This window comes from Rhinolophus ferrumequinum, chromosome 11, assembly GCF_004115265.2.
Source record: "Rhinolophus ferrumequinum isolate MPI-CBG mRhiFer1 chromosome 11, mRhiFer1_v1.p, whole genome shotgun sequence".
NCBI lineage: Eukaryota > Metazoa > Chordata > Mammalia > Chiroptera > Rhinolophidae > Rhinolophus > Rhinolophus ferrumequinum.
Window position 1 is genome coordinate 22,536,729 of NC_046294.1, and position 27,056 is coordinate 22,563,784.

A 27,056-nucleotide genomic window follows, 5' to 3' on the forward strand; every position below is an offset into this window, starting at 1 on the left:
GTTAAGCATTAAGCATCTTATCCCAAATTAAGTCATTTATTCTCACAAAAATCCTATTTATTTCTTAATTTTACACCCATTTTATAGAAACGTATCTATATAGAGATATAGAAACAAGGCCAAACTGTTACATAACTTGCCCAAGGTCAAAAAGCAAGTGGCAGAGCTAGGATACTCCCGTCCCTCTCTAATCTCACACTGTGTTTTATTTTTTCTTTATAACACTTATTACATGTTTATTTGCTTATTTGTTCTTCTCTAGTTCCTTCTAATATAGTGTAGACTCCAGTAAAAGCAGGGGCTTTTTCCATGTTTCTCACTGCTATACCCCCAGTGCTTAGAAGCAACCGCCCTTGACCAACGCGCAGTAAGTACGTGCGGAATGAATAAATGAATGAATGCAGTATAACAGATTCTCTTCTCTCATCATCATCACACTGAGCCGCTTTTAATATTCCAAGAGACTTACTCTCTTGCCAATAAGCAAATGTGCATTGTCCTCGAAACATGTGAAACCAGAGGTGAACTGAAACTAATTGAAGCTGCAACCAACCTCTGACCAAGATCAAACCATAATTGGATCAAAACGATGAGCCTCTCAACCCAGGTGCCTAACAGAGCAAATGGCATGCCCTTTATGGGGAGAAAAAAATATTACTCTGGGTCTACAATTCTTTTAAACACAATGTCTAGTACTGGATGAAAGATTATGAGATTTTTAAAAATCACAAAACTGTGACATATAATCAAGAATCAGACCCCCCAAAATTCCGAAAAAGATCTTTAAGTAGTAACCAAACTCTAGAGTAAAATACACAATATCATAAATTAAGAATTTAATGAGAGACACACAATTTTACAGCTGAGTATTTGCAGCTGTAAAATAAATTTTAGTATAAATAAATACACAGACAGCAGATCTATGGAGTAATTTCCAAGATATACTGCTAATTGAAAAAAAGCAAAGCACAAAAGATATTTATATCGCCCAAAAACCCATAATTCCAGTTTCACCATGAGAAAAACATCAGACAAATCCAAACTGAGAGACATTCTACCAAATACCTGACTAGCACTCCTCAAAACTATCAAGGTCATCATCGTAAATAAGAAAATGTAATGTGGCCATAAGATCCTGGTACAGAAGTCATGAGAGGAAAAATGGATGAAATTCTAATAAGGTCTACAGTGTAGTTAGTAATATTGTTCCAATGTTAAGATAAGCAGAGTACATTAAGCACCTTTCGATTGCGGGACATTTACTAATCGATAGAAACTGGGCTGTGCATTTGATTAGGGGCAGAAAGGGAGGCAGCAGGGGAGGAGAAAGTAAGAGAAAGCAAGGCCTACGGCATGCTCAGAGCGGGACATTTAAAGGAAACTCTTTCCATACAACAGACTTGGGATCCTCCCCCTACAAAGCAAAACCCCAGAGTAAAGGCAAACTAAATTAAACTTGCCATTATCTCACCCTCCAAAGGGAAATGTGGGGAGTGGTGCCTTGGAGTTGAACAAAATGGGTTTGCGGGGGCTGGAGAATGGCTTGAGGTGGGATGAAAGGAACATCTTTAAGAGGTTATAAACTGGGGCAGATACCGCCTGAAAACTTGGTCTCACACAATTAATTTAGTTTAAGAGGGTTCTAAACAAGTTTTACTCTTAAAGAAACATGAAACATGAAAAACACTATTAAAAACAATAGCAGAGAGGGATCCACAAAGTCTTTACAACTGGAACTATCAGAGATGACAAAGGAACACGCCTACCTCTCTTAAAGGAATAAGGAGGATAGCTCTACTATGAATAAAGATAATAAGAGGATATGATTCACGAATTTATACTAATACATTTGAAAATTTAGACAAAATGGACAAACTTCTGGAAAATGTAACTTATCAAAATTGACTTAAGGGAAACAGACAACCTGGACAGATCTATAACCATTAAAGAAATTGAATCATACCCAAAAATAGTATAAAAATCAAAATAACAAAATTCTCTCTCCTTCCCTCCCTCTCCTCTTCGCTCCCTTCCTCTCCCGCCTCTCCCTCTCTTTTCAGGTCCAGATGGCTTCCATGGTCATTGCTACCAATCATTCTAGGAAGGAATATTCCAATCTTATACATTCACTTCCAGAGCATTAAAAAGAGAAAGAAAAAGAAAATATGTGAGGAGCAAACAACTTAACTGATGAAGCCAACATAACCTTGATAGCAAAATCTCATGACAATATAAGAAAGAAAATTTACAAGCTAATTTCTCCCCTAAGTACAGATGAAAAAAAACCTACACAAATTATTAATAAACTAGACTCAAAAGTACAAAGCTACTGCATCACGACCAAGCTGGGTTTATCACAGAAACACAAGGTCTTTAATTGTACAATATAATAATGACACAAAGGATGGAAATAAGACCATATATATGCACATGTCTATATTTGCCAAAAAAAACAAAAAAACAAAAACACTTGAATAAGCAAAAAACTTTTAATAAAAGTGGTTGCCAATAGTTGTTTGGGGGACCAGGTGAAAGTGGCAAAGGCGAAAGACAGATTTTTGAGCCATGTGAACATATTACTAATTTTAAATGTAATTTAAATTAATGTAAATAATCACATTAACATAGTGAAAGAGTAAAATCACACAAACATCCCAACAGATGCAGAAAAATCTGTGATAAAATTCAGTATCCATTCAATATTAAGAAAAACTGTTTAACAAACTAGGACCAGGAGGGAACTTTCTAATCTGATGAAATATATCTGTGAAAAACAAACAAACTACGGTCACACTTACTTGTGAAATGCTGTAACTTATCCCTCAATTAGGAAAAGGCCAGAATTAATATCCCTATCATTTCTATTCAACATTATACTGGAGGTCCTATCCAAAGCAGTAAAGCAAGAAAAAACAAATAACAGGTATACGGATTGGAAAGAAACAAAAACTGCCCCTCTTTGCAGACGATATGATCAGGTATGTAGAATTAATCTATAAATTAATTACAAGACTATGTAAGGGAATTTAGCAGATACTCTAATACAGAAATCAATATATATAAGTTAATCATATCTCTATATACAATTTCTACAGTACTACCAAATTGTAAGTACCTAGGAATGAATTTTATAATAATGTACAAGATCTTTTTTAGAAAAAAATTATAAACCTTTATTGTGAGGCAATAAAAAATGAATCAGAAGACTTGTTGTAATATTTGTTGGTATTAATTCTTCATATATTGAATTATAAATTCAATACAATAGAAAAAAGTCCTGTAGGCTTATTTTATATAACTGTTCTACAAGAGCAAAGTAGAACTTGCTGTACCAGATATTAAGACATGTTATAAAGCTATGGTAACTGAGAAAACATGTTGTTCACACAGGGATATATTAATAGATCAATAGTACAGAATAAAAAAGCCAAGAAACACCTTCACACACATATGAGCACTTGATATATGACAGGTAGCATAGCAGATCAGTGCAGAAGGGATAGGCTTTTCAATTAACACTGCTAGAGCAACTGGTTATCTGTACGTGGTGGGGGTGGGGTGGGGTCGGGAATGAAATTGAGCCCCTACATCCACTACCCAAAAAGCAATATTAAGTGGAACAAGACACAAAGAGCACTAACAATAAAAGAAATTACTGATAAATTCTACTACATTAAAGTGAAGAATTTCTACTCAAGGCACAATGTTTTAAAAAGAGAAAACAGAGTAGAAGACACATGCAACCCATATAAACAACAACGTAGTCAGAAATAAATATATAAGAACTCCTATAAATTAATGAGAAAAAAAATACACAACACAATAGAAAAGTGAGCAAAGGACCTGAATGGGCACTTCAAAAGAAGAAATACAAAAGACACTCAAAGTCATCAGTAACCAGAGGAATGCAAATTTAAACCACCAGAAGGTATTACATAGCATAAGATTGATAAACAAATTAAAAATTTTTGTAACAGAAAGTTGGTGAAGATACAGAGCAACAAGAACGCTCAAACACCTTTGACAATGCAAACTGATTGGTACAACCACTTTGGAAAATAGCTGGCAACATCTAGTACTATCAAAGATGTGCGCTCTATGACTCAACAATCACACCGTTAGGGTTATATTCCATTTAAATATATGTAGATGTGCAGCTGGAAACATAAACAAGAATGCTTATACCAACATTGTTTATAATAGCTGGAAGCTCCAGAATCTGGAAATCAAATGTTCATTACCAACAGGAACAGGCAACTTGCGGCACACTCATAAAATGGAATCCTATACAACAATGACAAGGAACAAACAGCCACCCACGGGATGAATGTCACCAACACAATGCTGAAAAAAATGAAGAAAAACCCCAAAGAATTAATGATACCAATTGTGTCAAGTTAGGAATGCATACATATGTGGTAAAAGTATGAAGATAAGCAAGGAAATTATCACTGCAAAAGTCAGAACAATGTTTGCCTCTGGAGAAGGGAGATGGTTATAATTGGAAAAGGTCATGGGGCTTCAATATTGCTACTAATATTCTATTTCTTAATCTGGGTGGAGGTTACATCAGTAGTTGCTTCCTAAGTATTTGTTAGACTACATGTTTTTACAGTTTGAGTGTGTATTTTACAATGAAAAGGGAAAATCTTAATACAGGGGATTTTCATTATCAAAGTATTTGTTATCGCAGCACCGGCAATTACAGGGATCCCTAGAGAAACACAAGTCTTCATACGATGACGTGATTCACTAATGAACCAATCACTTAATGAAGTGATCTGTCCACTCAAACTTGAACTCCAGCAGTTTCTCTCAGATTGTAACCATCCACAATACAAATAAAAGATAAATCATTTGCAAAGTCATTCATTCAACAAATATTTATTAATGTCTACTACTTTACAAGCAGTGTTCTAGGGGACCTGCAAGGTTCAGGATCAAGACCCTGCCCTCTTAGGAAAGATGGAGGACATGGGAACCCCCACTCCCATCCCAAGTTTGCCTCCAGCCTCTCATCCTCCCTTCCAAATAAGTATCAAATATGAAGACCCTAAAAGGAACTCAGGGCACACGCGAAGTTCTTCGCAAGCCCACAACCTCGGGGCGTCTTTATACTACAGAGGAACCACCTGCTTGGGTTCCTTTGGTAAAATCATGGTTTCCCATGTTTTCAAGTCGGCTAGGAGAATGCCTTAGCAAGAACCCTAACTCAAGGCACGAATCTCAACAATGCTGGCGCTGTGGGCATTGACTGAGTGACTGCAGTCGGGTCAAAACTCCCAAGGAATGCTTTACCTGGGACCCAGCGCCCAGAGGCTGGCCATTTCCCCGAAATTGTGTACTAGCTTTTGTAGGTACATACATTTTTCTCGGATCAGAGTCCAGAACTTTGATGTGATGCTCTAAGGAGTTCAACCCAAAGAGTGAAGAAGCACTGCTCCCAACAAGTTCAACATACTAGCTTTCGGGGGACAGGACAAAAGTGCATACGGCCACAGCTATGCCACCTGAGCCGAAACCCGGGTGTCCTGACCTCTAGCGCTATGCTCTGAATGCACAATACTTACTCTTAGTTCTTCAAAGGCTTCGTCGAGAGTGGAGAGTTGGTGGCTCTGGTGAGCCCCAACGACCGGACACAGGACACAGACGAGCTGCTTATCTTTCTGGCAATAGGTGCTCAAATCGAGCCCATGGTCCGGACATTTCCTCTTGGCCACTCTCTCCGCTTCCATTTCTATTTCTGGGTCAAATTCGCTTTCTGCCTCCGTTTCTCCCTCGGCCTCAGATTCTCCATCTTCATGGTTGTCTTCCTCCGCCTCACTCTCTTGCTCGTCCTCCATCTCTTCCTCACTGTCTTCCTCACTGTCTTCTTCGCTCTCATCCTCACTCTCTTCCTCCGTCTCGCTCTCTTCCTCGGACTCACTGTCTTCCTCGGACTCGCTTTCCTCCCCCATCTCGACCTCTACATCTCTGTCGTTGTCCCCCTTCGCCTCCACGTCTTCCTTCCCTTCGCTGTCCCCCTGGGCGCCCGAGGTCCAGGCCTGGGCGGAGCCATGCACGTACTGGGCCAGGTGGTGCCCGGGGAACTTCTGCCGGTGTGCCTCCGCGTGGCGGCGGCAGTAGCAGAAGCCGCATTCCCGGCACACTTCCTGGGCCCCGGGAGCCTCGTCCGGCTCGCACTCGTCACACGTGCCGTCGTGTGGCAGCTCCTCGAAGGCCGCGCCCACTCCGGAGGCCATGTGGGTGCGGTGCCGAAGCCCAGACCTCAGGGCCTCCGCGCTCGCCGCCTGGCCTCCGCACGGCCTCCTCTCGTCCTCCTCCCCAGCCGGTCTTCCCCCGGGGAGTCGCCGGCCGCGTGGGCCGCGCCGTGTCGGGGAGCGGCCGGGGGCTGCGGCGCCGCTGCCGCCGGCTCCAGGCGGCCCCTGCCCGGCCCGGGAGCAGAGGGGCCTTCGCGCCAGGGGGGCCGCTCCGCGCCCGCTGCGCTTCCTCGGGCGGCCGGAGCACTTCCGGCGCGGCGACCCCACGCCCGGTCTGCACCCGCGCCGTGCTGCCCGCTCGGGCTCTCGCTACGCCGCGGAGATCGCGGCGCCGCGGTCCCCGCGCCGCCCCGGTTCCACTTTCCTTTTCCCTGTCAGGCGGCCTCCTTTCACTTCCTGAGTCATTTAAAGTGGCAATGGCCCTATTCTGCGCTTCCCGCGGGGGCTCCGCATCCACAGAAGGAGGGGGAGGAGGGCAGAGATCCCCCGCTCACTCCGGAGGCGGGAATTGGGCCTCACTTCCCCCACGCCCTCCCTGACTTTTGAAAAGCCACTAGGCAGGTGTACGTGTGTAGTTCAGTCTCTCCTTCCCTTTTGTCGCCAACCTTTCCAGTGCCCGCTGCTGCGCGCTCTGCAAGGTGCCAGGACTAGGTGTTGTTTACCGGACTGAATCTGACCGCTTGGGATTTCCAGAGGGCCCTGCGAAGGGTTGTGTTTGTTCTAGGCTCAGGGAATCTCAGGCTGAGCAAACATTTTCGACGGAAAGCATTACTACACTTTGTTATTTGCAGTCTGATTGCATTCCTGCCTCCTAGGGGCTCAGAACCTCTGTGCCTTTTTCTGAGAGCTTGTCTCGGGTTTGGCTGAGATGTCAGGTGAGGTAGGTGGAGAGAGACAGTATTTATCCCACGAGAATTCCAGGGTGCAGTCATTTGCCTGTGTGTAAGGAGACCGTCTAGATTCAGATTGAGTTCCAAAGGATGGAAGGGTACTATTATTTATTAACCAATACTAAAATGCCAAGAATCGGGCTGTATCTTTATGCGGCTCTTAATAAAACGGTTTTGGAAGATCCACTGCCTGGGGACCTCCAAATCCTGCCACTACAACTTGTTGGCTGTGTGACCATGTGAAGTTAATTAATCGTTCTGTTTTCCACTTTAAATATATATATATGTATATATGTGTATATATGTATATATATATATATATACACACACACACATATATATGTATATAAATGTATATGTATAAAGTGAAAATGATGGTAGTACCTACCTCATGGGGCTGTTTTGTGGATGAAATGTAAAGGTGCCTGACTTATAGAAGTATTCACTACATTTTAACTATTATTATCGGTACAAATTATATTTAATGCACATAATGACCCTTTGAAAGAGGTTTTAGACATTTTTAACACATTGAGCATTTTTGGCTGGCTGCTGGTAGTGTAACTCCCCATGTCTCTTTATGTCTCTCCATTCATTGAAGAGCTTTTGTTTTGCATTTTTGAGAGAAAAGAACATTTTGATCTCATTAGGGGAGAGGCTGAGGTGTGGTTGAGAAGAATGGAGGCGGATGGAATGATGTCTGTTTTCCATTGACTTCCTTGGATAATTTTGAGCTAGGATTTCCAGATGAACTTTACAAAAATGCCAGGGGATGGGGTGGGGTAAAAATCATTTAAAATAATTTGTAATGTCTCCACATATAATGTATACTTAGTCTCTGTGCAGCTTTTGTCAGAGATTTATTTTTTTAGAAATCTTTGGGTGTTTTTAACTTCAGGATAGTTCTGTAGAATGTTGAAAGAAAAGGCAGGTTTGTTTTGCTCCAATTCCGACACATTTCTATTTTTCTCCAGTTCATTTCTCTGGAAATTATTTTTATGTCTGCATTCAAAAGAGGGATTGATGCAGCATTCTGAAAAAAAATGTTCAACAAACGTCAACTCAAACATCAACATTAGTACACCTAGCAAATAGTGTTTCTTGCTTGGTTAGAAAACAAGAAACACTATTCTCTAGATATACTAATTTTCACCTCCCTAGGATTACGAGGAAATAACTTTTACAAATATAATGTCATCACATTGAGAAAACTTTTTTTTCAATGAAAACAACTTTTTTTATGTCTTAAAGAATATTTTTTTGTGTTGGAGATCTTTGGTGGGGAGGGAAGGAGGGAAAGGTGTCTTTTTGTTGCCATTATTGTTGCTATTGTTTGTTCTTAATTTTACCTGACAGAAAGTTATAATATCATACTTTGCAGTTCAATATCTGACACTTCACAATCCTTCTTTGAGCCCTCTGTGGTGAGAGGGTCTTAGAGACAGAAATTGATGGAACCGCTAAAAAGGGACTTCATAAAGTTCTCGTGATGAGGTATGGCAGACTCAGTGAGACAGACCTCTGTACCCCTCTGTACAAAAATCAAAACAGTCTGATTCCTCAGGAATTGGAATCTTTGGGACCATGCAGAGATTGAAAAACAAAACAGAACAAAACAAAAAAACAACCCACCTTGTTATATTAATCTATTATTGTATAGAAAATTACCTCAAAACATAGCAGCTTAAGACAATACACATTTATTATCTCACACTTTCTGTGTGCCAAGAATATGGGAGTGGTGTAGCTGAGTGGTCTAACTCAGGGTCTCCTAAAAGATTTCAGTGAAAATATCGACTGGGGCTATAGTCACTTGAAAACTTGACTTGTAGGATTTGCTTGTAAAATAGCTCACTCACGTGGCTGTTGGCGGAAAGAGTCACCACTTTCTATTGGGCTGCTTGAGTGTCCTCATGACATGGCACTTGAATTCTCTCAAAGCCAGTGACCCAAGAGAGGGCAAAGTGGAAGATGCAATGTCTTTTATGACCCAAACTCAGAAGTCACACTTCATCATTTCTGATATAGCCTATTAGTTACAGAAAGTGGCTCTATTCATTGTTGGGGGAGACTACACAAGGGCATGAATACCAAGAGGTAGGGATCTTTGGAGCCATCTTTGAGGCTGGCTACCATATTCTGCCCTTTGGCCCCAATGATTCACGTCTCTCTCAAGTGCAAAATACGTTCACTTCCTCCCAAGATCCCCAAAGTCTCAACCCATTACATCATCAGCTTCAAGTCCAGAGTCTTTCCTAAATCAGGTCCAGGTGTGGATGAGGCTCCTAGTGTAATGTATTAAGTGCAGTTCATCAAATATAGTTCCTTTTCATCTGAATACTTGTTTTCTCCCACACTCCCAACATACAATGGTGCGACAGGTTTAGGTTAACGGATACAGACACACCTGTTCTAAAAGGAGAAAAGACAGGAGCCACAGAGGAGTCACCGGTCTACAGCAATCCTGAAATTCAGTTGGACGCATGTTCAAAGTTCTTCAATTAGGGCTCAATCCTACTGCTCACTCCTACTTCTGGAGTGACTCTCCATGGCATTTGACTTCACCCTCAAAGCTCTGGATTCCACACTCTGAGTCATCCTTCATTTTCTATGACTAATAGCCCATGTTTGCAGCTATGTAATTTGTGAGTCTGTTTTCTGCCAGTGGAATTTGGGCAGCCTGAAGACCCTTTTCTTTCTGTACTGTCTCTGTCCCATTTAGTCCATGCTGTCAGTGTTTCTGCCAATATAATTCCTTTTAAAATGTTGTGAGTTTCCTATGAATCTTATTGGGGCACTACTTCATTGGACAAAAGTAATACCTACAAATGTCTTCAAGATAAGCCGTTCTTTACTCTGGAGAGTCCCTCTACTGAAACTGCTGAGGTACAACACTACTAAGTTTCTTTGAAGCCCTTTCATTTGAATGATTCTCTGAATCACTGCTGCAGATCTTTCTGAGGTATGACCAAAGGGTTTTACAGCCACACTCTTAGCTTCATCATTTGATAATGCTTTTCTTGCAGCATCCTGAAATTTACTTTTGACTGAAAACCATTTCTTCATTTTAACATTATTTCCCATCTAGAGAAGATGGGATTTTTCAAATGTAGCTAGTTTAGGATACTTTTTTTTTTTTTAAGTCCTTCTTTAGATTATCTCTTTTTTTTTTTTCACATTTTGCAATAATCAGGAAGAAGACATCAGTCAGCACCTTCGACATCCTACCTGGCAATGCACTTACTAGAACACCCAACTAATTAAGCACATTTTCTACTTTATACATTACTGCAGCTGACATGTTGCTAAACTTCCTGCCGCTACATAACAAGGACCCTTTTCCTCCAGTTTCCAGTAACATTTTTCTCATTTTTCCTTAAGCCTTAATCTACAGCCTTCTCAAAAGCCATCAGGATTCTTCTAACAGTTTCTTGAAGACTCTCCAGGTTTTCACTAACCCTTTCCTCCAAGTCCTTTCAGCTTCTCCTACTGCCCAGTATCAAAGCCAATCCAACATTTTAGGTTTTCGTTATGGAAGCACTTCACTCTTCATAGCAAATACGTATTATTGTCTATCAGTGAATAATAAATTACCTCCAAACTTTGAATCTCTTCGGGGTTGACTACCACACTCGATATTGGCATTGTCTTCGCATTGTGGTTAGCCACGGCTGCAAGCCTTCTCCAAGATACTCAGCTGGCAGTAGCTGTGGGGCAGCAGGGCAGTTTGCATTTGATACTGTTTTGTGAGTGCATGTGGAACTTGGACAAATAAGTGGTGTATTCCTAAAATGAACTGGCGTCTGCTAATTATGGAGCTGATAGCTCTTAAGTTATTAGGCATTTTGAACTCTATACATGAGGAAACCTAGGTTCAGAGAGGTGAAGAAACTTGTTAAAGTTTCCCAGCCAGCAGATGGCTGCGTTGGGATTCAAACTCAGACCTGACTCCATCTTACCATATTAACTACGTATGAATATGTGACGCCCCCAAATTGACTAATTGCTTCCCAGGAACCTTACCTGTATTTTCCTTCCAGCTGTGAAATCAGTTTTTGTCCCCTTCACCTGTTCCAAAGAGACAAACTGGATTTAGTAAGATTCATAACACAGTACATTTAATTTCAGAAAAACCTCTAGAAGTTGAAAGGAGAAGAGGGTGGAATTTCTAAGTCCACTGCTTTAGGGAAGGTATTTGCACCCTCTCAGCTGGTCCCATTCTTATGTAATTAGACTGTCATTTCAGTGACTGATTTCATTCCCCCGTCCCAAGCTCCTGAGATCACTAAAGCTCACCTCATGCTGTTATCATATTAGCCAACATCTTATCCTATTAAAGCCAGTGCAGTGAAATATGATATCCCCTAGCCAATCCCAACTCTGCCAAAATATTAAGAATGAAGGCTTTATGGCTGAGCCTGACTTTCTGTTCCTCAGAAGCCCATTGGAGATGGATATCAAAATGATTCCTTGGCCCGACATCCTTCTGAACATTTTCATTTTGTCCAGTTCTTAGAAATGAATGGTTCACTGCTTGTTAATATTATGATGCTGTAAACATTCTTACCCCTTAAAAAATAAGTACATCTAAAGATAACCCCAGATAAGCTCTTATCAAGACATTTTAATTTCAGTACATTCATTTAGTATGTTACTTGCTAAATGGTGTTAAACAATTCCCGTAACCATCACAAATAATAAAAATACCTCATTTTCATAACCACCATTTCATTCACCCCAAGCATTCAAAAGATTCCATTGATGCTTGTTTCCGTTTTCTTTAGATACTTTTTTACAAAGTCCTTGCTAGTGCATGCCTCTATTTTAACAGCGTGGAAACTAAATGCCAAGAGAGTTATTTAGAAGAACATCCAGTCAATTTGAGTTAATCTCTGACTTCCTTCCTGGCCTTCAAGCCAACTCCCTAATCCCTGGGTGATTCTAATTCTTTTTGGCAAAATGATGTTTTTCGAACTTCTCCTTGTAAATGCTTTCTTAGGGGTGGTCTTGACTTTTATCTGAGTGGGCTGCAGGGAATAAGGGCAGACACTTAATCATCTGGAAAATCAGTACTCCTTGGGAGTGAGAAAAATCCCTAACTTCGCCTTCCATCACTCCAGTTAGAAAAGCAGTCACCTATGGACAGGAACTAATTAAAGACTTTGTATTTTAGCGGTTAGTGCACTGCCCTTGTAAATCAGGGATTAGGAGAGAAAATCTCCCTGAGGCTTGTTCCTTCCCTTTATTTATTTATTTTGGAGCTCCAGTGCAGAGAGGCTAGTTAATCATACTACTGAGATCATACCCTGTCTTTGGTTCATGCAAGGCAACTTTCTTATTTTATTTTATTTTGATTTAACCTTATTTTATTTTTCCTTTATCACCAAACCCCATTCCCATTCCTCCAACCTCTTCCCACAGACACTCTCTCTAATGTGTTTGATAAATGGCCTTGGACATACATGTATCTTTAAAAAGTATTCCATTGTTTTGTTTATGAATGTGTTCAACTTTACATAAATATGACACACAAAAATGCTTTCTGTTTCTTTTTTTCTTTCTTTCTTTCTTTTTTTCACCCTATGCTGTGACTGTTAAAATCTTGGAAATCTACTCTTTGACACGAAGTATTATCTGAATTTCTAATTTTTGTCAATCTAAGAGGTATAAAGTGATAACTCATTGTGGTATTACATTTGCATTTCTGGGTTACTAATAAAGACAAATAGCTCTTTTTACTCTTGTTATGTGATGTCAAATGACAAAACTGAAACAATTTAGTTACGAGTTTGATGTTCTTTATTCAAAGGAAAACAATCCACGGATTCGGGGAGTACAGTGCCTCACAAGCAGTGAGCACACTTCCCAAAGGATTTGGGGAAAGAGTGACTTTTATGGAGAGTTCCAAGCAGCAATGGGGAAACAGGGCGTGATTGGCTGGTGTTGCATATCTGACCTTAAATAGAAAAATCAAGGAAGAAGGAAATAAGTATAGAGCCCAGAGTTGGCTCGCTGTTTGGGGATTGGCTGACTGAATAAACTTTGTTTCTGGTCAAGCAGAGCATTACAGAAACACCAAATTTCAGTTTGCGGACATGGCACCCCGAGCAGGAGCAGCTCCATCTTCAGCCTAGAAATTGTTTTCAACAGTGAATAGCCTATTGTTAGCTTTTGCCTATTTTTTATTGCATTCTCTATCATTTTCTTGTTGTTTGGCAGGATTTTCTTGTACCTTCCAGATTAACCCTGGTCAGTTTTAGACATTGCAAATAACTTCTCTCCGTCTGTCGTCTGTCCATTAGCACTGTCTATAGCGGTACCCTTTTTGAATAGAGATTTTATATTTTGGTGTAGTCAAATCCATCCTGTTTAAGTCCTGCTCTACTCCAAGATCATATAAGTATATACTCCAACATCTTTTTTTTATCTTTATGGTTTTGCTTTTCACATTATGGTCCATCGAGAGGTCACCTTTGTACACGATTTGAGGTAGAAATCCAATTTCATCTTTTTTTCTGTAGAGTGAAACAGTTTTCTCAACATCCTGTCTCAATTTAGAATCCTAACCATGAATAAAGAAATTTGTATTATGAGAAGTACCATAATGAAATGATTAAAAGTAGAGGGGGACGGGCAAGTAACAGATGACTTATTACCCCTAAGTATGCTCCCTAAAAGTGGTAACTTTTCAAAAAACATTTAAGGTAATAAATATATTGTCAGCGTAGTTGTTTAGCCTATACTGGTGAGACATTGGAAGAGTGGAACTGGTTTGAAGAAAAGGCTTCAGTTCAGGAAAGACAGATAAACTAGAGGGGCCACAGACACAGTCAATAAGGGAAGAGCCATTTTGGAACTCCTGAGTTAGCCTGTTCTGATGAGGGTAAAATGAGGACTGAGAACGGGTAGTTTCAGAGTGGGCCATTCATTTTGATTGACTCTTCTAGGCTCTTAGGATGCAACCACAAAATAAGACTAATGAGATTACTGCTTGCAGTGCACCTGTATTTCTAGCATAAGTTGACATTCTTCATTTGTGGTTCCCCCTCTACATTGCCACCAAAATAATTCTTCCAAAATGCAAACTTAATTAAGATATACTCATTTTAAGAACATCAGTAGATTTCCACTGCTACTGCAGACTTAGCATCTTATACAAGGTCTTCCCTGATTTGACCACCTGCCCACCTCTCCAACTTCATCTCTTGCTACTCCCCCAACACTACAGGCTGGTCCCCAATAGAACAAGCCACAGTATAAGCTAAACCTCACGTGATCCTACATGTAAAGCAATTCCTTCATTCTCTCATGATAGGACCAGCCAAAAAAGCTCTTGTGGCCAACTTGAATCTGTATAAATGTTTGGGGATATTGCTGAAAATTTTAAATCTCTACTTGTATATTTAACATATTAATTTAAACATTTTAAATTAAATATTACATAAAATATTGATTTAGAAATACCGATTCCTTTTTGCCTCTCAAATTTCATGAAATAATTATAGTGTAACTTCACTGGCAGCTATGACAATAGTGTCTTTCTGCATCATCACTAGAGTGACAAGATGCAGATTTTCAGAGTATATTGTCTTTACGTTTTTTTACATTGTGTGTAATGTACAGAACTTTTTGAAACTGTGAATGATGCTGCCACTGGAACGCTTATCACAAGCCAGCCACATGTACCTACACACCTTTATATAACCGTAGGACATTTCAAAAAGTCCTATTTTTGAAATTACAGAAACACCAAATTTCAGCTTGCTGACTGAATACATATATACACATGTATATATGTACTCTCCATGATGTAGCCACATGGTGTTTTTTAATTGCCTTTAAAAGGCCAGTTTATAATGATATTTTGAGAACGTATCCCAGGCAAGGAATCGTACTAAATATGCATTAAGTATTTAGATCATGTCTCTCTCTTTCTCTCTTTCAACTAATTTCATTTTCTTCCCCAAATTGTAATTCATTTTATTTCAAATAAAATAACCAGGACATCACTTCATATAATGCTGCTTTGAAAGAAATAAAAATATTATATTAGATGGCCCTTTTCAGAAATGTAATTTGGGGGAGAACCTTGCCTCACGTGTGGCTGTTGGGAGAGACTGGTTACTATGGTTCTCGGAAGCATGCCATACCTTTCCGTGCCCTTACGCCTTTGCACTTGCTGTTCCCTCTGCCTGTGATGCACTGGCTCATTTCTACCCCCAGCAGCTGCCCACCGTTGTTTCCAGCAGTGCCTCTGTTGCTGTGTTTCGTACATCAGAAAGCTGTTACGTTTCTCCCCTACTGTGCAATGGCCTTGGTGAGGCCAGGAACTGTGTAATAGACGCTGATGTCCTCAGAACACTTCATAGCATCTAGTAGCTTGTTGTCTTCCATGAAACCTGAAGTGGTGGACTGAGGAGCCATGATGGAGGGGCTGACCATATGATGTATTATCCAAACTGGGACACCTTGACAGTGAAATGGAGCACCATTGACAATTATACCAGGACACGACTCATGGACCAGAACTGTCCTGGGTAAATTGAAATGTAGTCTTCCTGATAAGGTGACTAGGGAGGCAGCCTTCGGTTTTTCTAGTCCGAAAATAATAGATCAGCATTTTACTACTCATTTGTCCAATTTCATTCCTGTTTCCCCCTTCTTTTTCATTCCTCTTCCCTTCCTATTTTCTCTCTCCTTGCTCAGCAAGACACATATAAACTTGCTAAACCACAATGCTGCAATTCCCACTCTTCACTTCACAAGGTAGTTTAAGGGTGAGAAGAGCCTGTGAATCCCGAGGGAGTACACAGTGCATGGAGGTAGGGTGGGATGTGTCTTGATTATAGCTCTTGTGTGGGGTGAAAACTCGAGACTTTTTTATTTCCCTCCTTAAAGTCTTAGTGACTGAGCAAATGCCCAACAAGGAAAAACTCTTAAAAGGATCCAAACATGTCTGCTTTGGGTTCATCCAGGAATCATTATTACCTGAAGGCACATTTAAGACGTAAGAGGCAGAGTTGGGCTGAACAGAGTCATGCAAGGGGAAAAAAAAACTTGATATTTTGGGAAAATGCCTTTGTCGTCAGTGGAAGCTGTGTACCATGGAGATTAAAAGAGCAAGCAGTTCAGAACCTGACAGATCTGGATTTGAATCCTGACTCTATCATCAACTAAGCTGGGTGACTCTGAGCAAGTTATTTAACCTCTTTAATCTCAGTTATTTTATTTGTAACATGGGGGTTGCATCACACCCACGTTAGAGACTCAGTGTGAGGATTAAATGCAATAGTGCACTTGGCACTGAGCTGAGCACATAATAAACAACTGCTCAGTGCAAGCTGTTACATTATATGCACATCAGCAAAAGTTGCAAATGCACTCATTTTATCTGCGTGGAAATACTTATGCCAATGGGAGTATGCTCCATCATCCCATGGAGCACTAAGAAAGAAAAAAAAGCTAGGGATTATAAAACGTCCCAATCTAAGAGATGTCAAAATGTGGGAAAATACGCACCTTGGAGACCATAAAATAGAGTTAAAATTATTTTTTAATGACAATGTTAATGAAGTGTCAGCTCCCAGTTCACTGACCTGCTCCCAGGCAGATCAGTGCTCCCATGATTAGGTTTCTTATACCTAAACCCAGGCTGTTTCAAAAGGTCTTAGGAAGTTCTTTTTGAACAATGCCGTCGGAGGTTTTTCATTACTCAAAATACGGTACTATTAAGAAGTAGCCCCACAAACGTTAATAAAGAAATATACAATTTTTAATGTGCGGGGCACTGTGCTCAGTGCATTAAATGCACTACCCTTCTTGATTTCTCACGATCACCGTATGAATAATTAGGTTTCTATCATTGCCATTTGCAGATGAGACAATTGAGGCTCAGACAAGCTTGGTTCCTTGTCCAAAGCCACCCAGCTGGCAAACGGCAGAGGTAAAGTTTGAATCTCTGCCTCCGACTTCAGTGCGTATGCCCTTAACTGCTGTTCCTCCTATAAACATAAGCAGGGACGAGAAAGCCTCTATTTTCCTCTATAAAAATGTCTCCACCCATAACTCTCTGCATCATATAATTTAATGTCTGCTTTTGTCCTGTCTTTCTGAGCTACTTACCCATTTATCCCTCCAATAAGTGCTTTTACCTCCCAGTACTCATTTTTTTCTTGTTCCCTTACAAATCGGTCTCCAGAATTTTAATCATTCTTGGCTCACTTATCTGACAACCTTACCAAAGACATGTGCTGGAACTGCAGTCAGAAAAGTGCCCTGAAAACTGAAAAAAACAAACAAAAAAAAGCCCAAAAACTTTTACCGTCCATCTGATCTACACAGGAAATTAGAAAACACCACATACTTAAATGGAAAAATACTTGAAATGAAAAGTGAGGTTTGCTGTTATTTAGATTTTGATTAAAAAATGTTTATCCCCTATCTAAGGCTCGGGGACACTGGAAATGAGGGACCTGAAATCTTGCTTTATAGAACTTTAATGATCTTCTCTTATTATATTACCGTTACCTAAGCCTGTGGTCAAATACAATAGCTTTATTAAAGATGTGATTCAGTTAGAAAGGGGAATGAATTTTTCTGCCACAGGAGCACTGATGAGAAATGAGAGAAGACGACAGCGCTGCAGGGGAAGAAAACTCCTTAACAAAGAAAGGAGGACGCCAATTGCTCACCCCACCAGAGTTTATTCTTCTTGCCACTTGGAGAGACACTCTCTTGAATTCACTGCTAAACAGCCTAGGGGTCCTTAGCTTCTAGTCCATGGAGAGAAGGAAAATAAGCAAAACAGAGAGGAGGTCTGGGCTGCAGTCTAGGCTAGAGATAGAGTGGCTTATGGTCTGTCTCAGGTTCTTATGTGTCATCAACATTGATAAATGCCTATGGGCCAGGCACTGCTCTCAGCACCATCCTTTTTTTTTTTTTTTTAAATCATTTAGTCCTTTCAAAACCCCTATAAGGTAGAAGGTAGATACAACTCTCATTGGCATTTTACAGGGGAGGAAACGGAGGCCCAGAGTAACTTACTTCAGTTCACACAGTAAGTGGAGGAACCAGGATTTGAACTGGTATTTTGACTCCAGAGGCCATACATGCACTTGCCCATGACACTACACTGCTGAACACTGGACCAGCTTTTCCTGCAGGCCCTGCACCCTGGAGGCTGGTTAGGGATGGGGCTCGGGGAGCCTCTTAGGGAACCAATATCCTTATGCAGCCTGAGAAAAGAGGGATTTGGAAGGAAATTGTTGTGGGGCCTCCCAACTGTGGCAGTGCTGGCTCCCTTTGAAGGGAGAGAAATCAAGCAATTTCAAAGAGTAGGGGGAGGTTAGAGGTCAAGACTAAGCCACCGTAGCTAAGCGATGCCGAAATGCAAGCCTATCATTGCTAAAGTGACAAAATAGAATATCAGGGCACATTCAAAACAACCTCACATAATTATTATGGAAATTAACTGTTGCTATTTCTGAGACATTTTTGCCAGCTGTATGAGGAACATATGACATCATGAAAAATTACTGATGCAATAGAGGCTGAGGAATTGAGACTTGGGGCAATGATATGACTTTGGCCAAGTTAACCTCTCTGAGCCTGAGTTCACGCATTTGTAAGATGGACATATAAAGCATTTACTTCACAGTGTTCCTGTAGGCAGGCTTGGCACCACGCACAGTGCCCAAAACCGCCCAACGCCTGTGAGTTCTCCCTTCCGCTCTCCTGTCGCTTCCACCTGCTGTAAAAACGAGTCCCAGCTGTCTTGAGGGAAATACATTATTTACCCATGAAGGGGGGGGTTTGATGAATAGAAAGCAATATTTATTGAGTGTCCTGTGTGTCCCAGGGAGGGTCCTTGCTGGGTGTTAGAGATACAGTAGTACTGTAATGGGCCTGGTGTTTGAAAAAAAAAAAAAAGGATGCATTTTTCTGACTCCCAGAATATGTTAGGCCCCCTGCTATATACTCCCATTGCACCTTATAGTGCCTCTTTATTACTTATTATTTGCGATGCCCAACTCCCACCAGACTGTAAGCCTCCCTTAGAAAGTGACTAATTAATGCCTTAAGGATGAATATTAGGTGATTGACAGGAGGACACTGAGGAATAAGGGGTTGACAAGTAAGGGTAAGAGCTAATGTGGAGTCTCAGGATCAGCCTAGACTCAAGCATGTCAAAGAACCAAAAACTAAAATGGCCCAGCTTGGCTGGAGCTCAGAAAGTAAGAGATGACTGTGTTAGATAAAGCCCTAGAAAGAGCCAGAGATGGGATTATGGAGGTCTTACAGCCCTGTTGTGGAAGCCAGCTCCTCAGGTGAGGCCCAGAAATGACATTAGGCCCCAGAATGTTAGATTCCTCCGTGTGTGTGTGTGTGTGTGTGTGTGTGTGTGTGTGTGTGTTTATATTATTCCACCTAGTCAGGGTTTAGTAGAAAAAACAAGGGCCACTCAATATATTCCAAGATTGAAGGAAATATAGGAAATCAGAGCTTTACAAGCTCTGAGGAGAGAGGAGAGGGGATGGTGGAGCAAAAGTCAGAGAAGCCGCTGATGGGGTTCAGATACACTATCCCCAACGTATGTCACCGTGGCATACTGAATACCGAAGCGGAAGGAATTTGAGAAAATAGAAAAGTAGGAAAGCCATGTGACCCCTCTCCCCACCCCCCCACCCCCCGCCTCCACACACACACACTTGCTCCTTGAAACAGGGCATAAATCTTCCATGTGATAGGTACTCTCCCTGGACCAGGAGGGAGGAAGACATCCGTATCACCAGAGATGGGGAACAGGGGGTCAGGAAAGCTGTACAAACAAACTGTGTTTACACTCAGTCTCATCCTCCTAGTTACTATTTCACTACTTACTACCCTTGGCCCAAACCCCTCTGTCTGGTCAATCCTTCTAAATGTATTGGTTCTTTGTCTAAAATACATAAAAGCTTCCTGCTTTGGTTACATATTCAAGTCTTCATTCTCTTGTGAAGGCTCCCCTGGACATGTAAAAATTCAATAAAATTTGTATGCTTTTCTCCTCTTAATCTGTCTTTGTCAGTTTAATTTTCAGACCTAGCAAGTGACCCTAAGGGGGTAGAGGAAAATGTTTTCCTCCCCTGCACAGCCTCTGACCATCTGATTCGGCTGCCTCAGAGCAGGGGATTCTCAAAGGTTAATAACCACTGGCTGTTATGAATTCTTATCTTCCAAAAAAATGTGCACCTTAGGGAAACTGAGGAAGTACGACAGCCTGACTCGTTGCCAAGACTGAGTTGCTTCTTCGGGCGGGAGCAGAATGCCTTGGTTTACCTCTCGCCTTCCATGAAGTGACCCTAAGGAAACTGCAGATTCAGACAGAGTTAAGAGAGTTAATTGCCCTTGCTTACGTCAAGGCCACCCGTAAGGTGTTTTTCTTTTAACTTTTCTTTTCATTTTATTTTATTTATTTTATTTTATATTTTATTTGTGAACTATATCACACAAACAGAAAAGTAGACAAAACCACCGCCTAATCAAAAAAACCGAATGCTGCTAGCACCCTCCGAAACTCCTCCTTGTATCTGCTGCCAATCCAGAGTCCTTCCTTTTTCCCTAAAGGCAGTCACTGCCCTGACTGCTATCCCCACAGCTGGGTTTTGCAGACTTTGAAGCTGTATATAAATACAATCTGACAATAGGTGGTCTTTCGGTCTGGCTTCGCTAACATCACTTGTGAGATTCATCCGCACTGTGTGTGGTTGTGGTGCGTTCATTCTCCGGCTGTTTAGTATCCACTGGGCTGCTGGGCATTGGGGCAGTTTCCAGTTTGGGAAACAGCCCTGTGGATAGCCCTGCCATCAACATTCTAGTGTGTGTCTTGCAAAAATATATACAGGCATTTCTATTGGGTAGCGCCTAGGAGTAGAATTGAATGTTTATGTCTTTAGTAGAGATTGCCCAACCTCAAGTGTTGTATGCAAATGAAGCTTCCTTGGCTTCCTCCCTCAGGAATCACTGCTGGAGAAGTTTTTCAGAGAAGCTTCTGGACAAGGATTTGAACCCCAGGAAACATTCCATGGAGAAAAAACAAAAACAAAAACAAAAACTGACTTTCATGACAGCAGATGAGACAAAAATGGAGCAGGCACTTTCCACAAAGAAGAAAGAATGCGCTGCTGTGGAATACACTAGTGCATGGCTGCAATTGGAGAACTTTCCACTGGAAGCGTCTTTTGGGAAGGTCAGCTCTTTCTTTGCCTTATTCAGCACTTGCTACCTGGGCAGATCCAAAGTTACTCACTGGCTTCTGTAACCTCTGTATGCATGGTTGGATTTTGCATCCATGGCAACACATGCTTTACATACCGCTTTATTCCAAACAATGAGAAATTAAACACTGGATGTGAGGCAATGTCAGGTTTCAGGTTGGAGGGTGGAGGAGGGGTAAGACTGCCTCTCCAAGTGGCAACTTGTCAGACGGAATGCCTAATGCAATGCACTTAAGGAAAGGTGTTGATAGAGACTCCTTGCTCCGTGTCATGCATAAAAAATGTCTCTCGCTGCCTGTTTCCTTCAGTCTTCCCTGCCCTTGCCTGCTGATTGCATGCATCTCAGCATATAAACGCTGTATCCACACGCACGCCCACAGAGTAATTCTGGGGATGAAGCAGAAAACTTAAAAACAAAAAAGCCACCTATCTTCAGAATGTAGGACCCTACAAACAGGAGCAGCCTAGTAGGTGCTCACTGAATATTTGGTTAATAAATAAATGAATAAATGCAGCCAGAGAAAGGGGATCACGTTTCATTTTGCGCACCAGTTTCCTTTTTATGACTTTAATGACTTAATTCTGTGATTATCTTTATGCTCTAATAAAAACACTTTTAACAATTAGGGGTTGTCTCTCGGAAGTTGTATTTTAAATTAATTAGACAGTGTATTTAACAGCTTCCACTGTCTGTTAATGCCAACATGCTCGAGCGGCAGGTGGGGAGGTGCAGGCCTGTTTATAGTGACAATGCTGCTGCCTATCTCTTTTGTTCGTTTGTTTCTTCTTTTTGGAGAGAAGTGACAACAGACTAGTGGAACTGGCAGGACCAGAAAATCAATGTCGACGGTGAAAAGCAAACAAATATTGGGTTCTCTCCTTTTTGTCTACGTTGAAGTCGCCACTGGCATTGGAGTTGCAGGTACAGTACATGGAAACTTTCCTGGCTCGACAGACAGGAAGCCATCCTCTCCTTCCTCTCCACGGCACGTGGTTTAGGAGTGGGTCTCAACTGCTTGTCACTTGCAGGGATTGTTACATTTTGGGGCAGGTCTTTTGTTTTTCTAATAAACATGCATAAGCACACACATACACACACAAATGCGTGAATGCTTAATATTTAGAGAGTCGAGTCTGGCAGGTGGAATTGAGCCCTTCTGACAAATCTCTATTTATTGTATTATTTCACCAACAAAGGTTCAAATGCTAACTAGCTTTGGGAATAATTTGTGGATGGGAATATGATCATTTTTCTAAGTCAGCCAGTGAGCTCAGTTCATTGCATTCCCCACCTAAAAATAAATTCTCTGGCTGACTGCGAACATACCGATACTTGCTGCAAGTGAAGCAAACTTATGGGGACCATTAAAGTGCCAAGGCATTGGAAAATAACAGTGAGGGGAATGCTGATTTGCATTTATGTCATAAAATAACTTGTCACCTTCAATTTATCACAGTAATTGGTACCAGAAGAGAATGCATGATGCTGATACTTGGTTCAAAGCCACCTTTCCTCACCTCCCAGTCCCTGAAATAGGAATGGGTGCATTTTCAAAGAGAAGTGATCTTATATCTTTTCTATGTCACTGGAATTTGGAAAAAGATGTATCAATGCATTCAAAGAAATTAAATCTTACAATAATCCAATGAAGTATGTGCTATTATTATCTCTATATCACAGATGAAGAGACTGAGGCACAGAGAAGTGAAGTAACTTGCCCAAGGCCACATAACCAGGAAGTCATAGGGCCAGGATTTGTGCCCTGGCAGTAGGACCCTAGAGCCCACAATCGTAACCACTGTGTTGAACTGCCGAGCTTAGACTGTAATGTACATCCTGATACAAATATGGCGGGAGGGACATCAGTACCTGGGAAAAGCACACATCCCCAAGATCTTCAAACCTATAAGAAAAACACAGTGTGAACGACAAACCATTACCATTTTTAACTGAGAGAGAGACCTGGCCAGAGATATGTAAGTTATTCCAATTGGGTTTAGAAAAATAACCAGTGGTTTGTGGTTATTACCAATGCAGTTCAGGTGTGGCTCTCTTGATTACTGTGGAATGCTTTGAAAATGGTGGTTCTATTTCTATAAGCCAACCAAATACACATATGACAGATAGTTGCATATTTATTAGAGAAATTCTCCAGGTTTCTCTTCACTTAGCTATCATCAAAGCGTCTGTATATTTTTAGTTCTATGAATTACAAGTTGACTTCTACTGATGAATTCTCAAGTATCTCTGAATCTGGGTCTCCCATGTTTCAGAGAGCAGGTAAATTCAGCTTCATCTGACTGGCATAGGAACATCCTGAAACAGTGGTACTTTTTTTCAGGCATTACGGAGTATGGAAATTGTGCTGCATTTGATGACAGGCAGATCAAGATTTAAATCATCCCTCTATCATTGCAGTACAACCTGGGCAACTTAGTATACCTCTCCAAACTTCCATTTCCTCCTCTGTCAAAAGAAGCTGCTGATACCTCCCTGAAGATTAAGTAAGGGAAGGCAAGTGTGCATATTTAGCTAACATTTGCAGCACTTTACAGATTATGGCCGTGCATACCAAGCTCTCTTTCATTGGGCTCATGCTTTGTAAGTACTCTACGTGCACTGTACCGATTGCCTTTTTAAAAATTTTGTGGTAAAATATACATAACATAAAACTTACCATTTTAACCATTTCTAAGTGTACAGTTCAGGGGCGTTAAATGTATTCACACTGTTGTGCATCCATCACCACCATCCATCTCCAGAACTTTTTCATTTTCCCAAACTGAAACTCTGTACCCAGTAAACAATAGCTTCCCATTTTCCCCTCCCTCTAGCCTCTGGCAATCACCATTCTACTTTCCTTCTCTCTGAATTTGACTATTCTGGGTACCTCATATAAGTGAGATCATGCAACACTTATCTTTTTATGCCTGGCTTCTTTCACTTCGTCTTCAAGTTTCATCCATGTTGTGGCATGAGTCAGAACTTCATTCCTCTTTAAGGCTGAATAATACTCCATTGTATGGATATCCCACATTTGGTTTATCCATTCATCCTCAACAGACATTTAGGTTGTTTCCACCTTTTGGCTATTGTGACTAATGCTGCAGTGAACATGGGTGTACAAATCCCTACTTTCAATTCTTTTGGGTGTATACCCAGAAGTGGGATTGCTAGATGGTATGTTAATTCTATGTTTAGTTTTTTAGGACTGGATGACTTTTATATAGTATATTATTTGGAGTAAAAGAGGTATTGAGAAGTACTCTGGGAGATTCTCAGGTATTCCGGCATGCCTGCCCCACCAGCAGTCCCCAAGGACTTCAAAGACCTACAAGGCCGTTCCATAAAATCCATGCTACTCAGTCATTTAGGCTCTCTGTTGCCTGCCTCTCCTCCCAGTTACAGGTGACAGATTGCCAGAGCAGGCGAAAGTAATCCCAAAGATATTAGTATGCAAACCAGAGTGGGGAACAATATGGTTTAAATCTGTTTCTCCACTATTTTGCTATGGATATGTGTCTGAATATGACACATATCCCACCCCCACCCCACCCCCTTCTCTCTCTTCTGGCAGAGCTAAGGCAGGCATAGTGGGGCGTGTTAACTCTTCCTGAGCCAGCATCAATGACTTCTTCAAAGCATTTGATATTTTAGCAGCCCTGCCTCTGAGCAGGAAGTTAGGGAGAAGCTGCCAAGTCACTTGATGACTTCAATTGTTCTGTAACTGACAGACATTGAAAAGTCTCATTATCACCAATCACAAGAGCACCTCATCCATATCACACCTGTCAAGGCAGTCAGGTGGGGTTGTGTTTTTATCCAAAAAAAGCCAGCTCTAGCATCACACACAAGGAGAATCCTGCTCTCCAGTGATGTACCGATACCTTCCCATCCAGCCCAGCCCCAACAGGGCGATTGCTGAAGATCAGAAGTCATCCCTATTCAGAAACCAAACTCACTATCCTTCTGATGTTGCTTTGAACCTGTTGCTGATCTTAGGAGACAGGTGAGCCTTTCAGAGAGAAAAGCATTGACTTGACTGGATCATGAGCAAATGGCAGGTTAGTGGATCATGAGTACTTAGTTAGGAGGGAGCTCTCTGAGCCATGAAATTGCTGTTGGCCCTTCAATGGGCACTGGGCAGAGTCGCTTCCTAAGTCACCCAGACAGGGCTTCCCAGGGAAGTCACTTCTCTCTGCATCATCAAGGGGTCTGTTTAGAGGCAGAAGTCACTCAAGTGGTGTGACTATCATGGGCTTTGCGTCAGGACTAATTATGTCACATGGGGCAAGTTAATCTCTCTGTGCCTGTTTCCTCATCAATAAAATGAAGAAGACTATTTTTAAAATCTACCTTGCTTTGGCCACTTATTAGCTATATAAGGTAGGTCAACTTCTTTTTCTTTTAGATTTTATTTATATTATTATTATTATTTTAAGGGAGGTGCAATTCACAGCGGCCCATGTGGGGATCAAACCGGTAACCTTGGTGCTACCAGCACCACACTCTAACCAGCTGAGCTAACCGGCCACCCCTGGTAGGTCAACTTTTAATGAGCCTTAGTTTCCTTATCTGCAAAATGGGTAGAATAACTCTTATTTCTAAAGGATTGTTGTGAAGATGAGATAAAATGTAGGACAAGTAAATGGTTCAGGGCAGGTACTCAATAATTGTTAGATATTAGTATTTCAAATTACGTTCCATCCCTTTGATGGTAGATGGGGCATAAATAATCAGAATGTATATATAGAAAATAAAATTTGGAATTAAAAATTCAAAACATTTGTGTTGAATTTTCCTGGAGCTGTTATTGCCATTTCTGCTGGGATGTTGGAGTCTGATGCCACCTCCCACACTCTAGGGGGCAGAAGCCTTTCATAATCTAATGCTCTGTGTCAGTCCAGTGTCCTGCTTAGGCAAGCCACCCTCTGGAGTCAATGACTAGGGATCAAATCGCGGCAACTTCCAAGCCTTATGATTTTGAACAATTTCTTATTCTCTCTCTCTCTCTCTCTCTCTCTCTCTCTCTCTCTCTCTCTCTCTGAGTTTCTTGCTGTAAAGTGGGGATAAGAATTGTACCTGCCTCAGGGTCACGATTAAATTCAATGAGATAATACATGTGAAGTGACTAGCATGGTGCCCCACACAAGGTAAAGGTTTAATAAATGTTAGCCACAGTTATTACCCAGAAGCTTTCCTACGCAACTGCCATACTTAGAGGGGTAGAGACGGAGCTGGCTCACAGTGGCTTATGATGGCTGATGGTGCATATCTCCTCCAGATCCTGCATTCAGTGACAGCACATCGGTAGCTTGGAATTGAGAATATTTACACCACGGAAATTGGCAAACATTACAAATCAGCTCTTCTCCCTTCTTCCTACCCAAACCCAATTATCAAAGTTTACCAACACGCTGCTGGGTACAAGGGAACCCATGGTGCCACTAGACCTGCCTTTTCACAGCTCCAGGGCCAGGTGACAACAGGCCTGCCGCCAGGTGGAAGGCTACTACCCCGTTAAGCTGACGGGGAGACTCAGATACTCTTCCTCCCCTGATCCTGTCGTCTTCGCCCATGTCTATCCCTGTGACAATACATTGGGTGAAATATCTGTTGTCAGAGACAATCTTCCTGGACATCATATCTA

At 41.3% G+C, this 27,056-nt stretch overlaps 1 protein-coding gene across 2 annotated transcripts in view; it reads right to left on the bottom strand.

Moving 5' to 3' along the window:
* TRIM44 (tripartite motif containing 44) overlaps nucleotides 1–6,393 on the bottom strand; it is a 102,327-nt gene extending 95,934 nt beyond the window's left edge. The window contains exon 1 of one of the 2 annotated variants that reach the window (XM_033119431.1): nucleotides 5,571–6,393. In XM_033119431.1, coding sequence (XP_032975322.1) covers nucleotides 5,571–6,242 — 672 coding nt within the window. In that variant the 5' untranslated portion in view covers nucleotides 6,243–6,393. The remainder of the gene's footprint in view (nucleotides 1–5,570) is intronic. The other variant, XM_033119430.1, reaches the window with a different exon arrangement.
* Nucleotides 6,394–27,056: the final 20,663 nt, after the last annotated feature.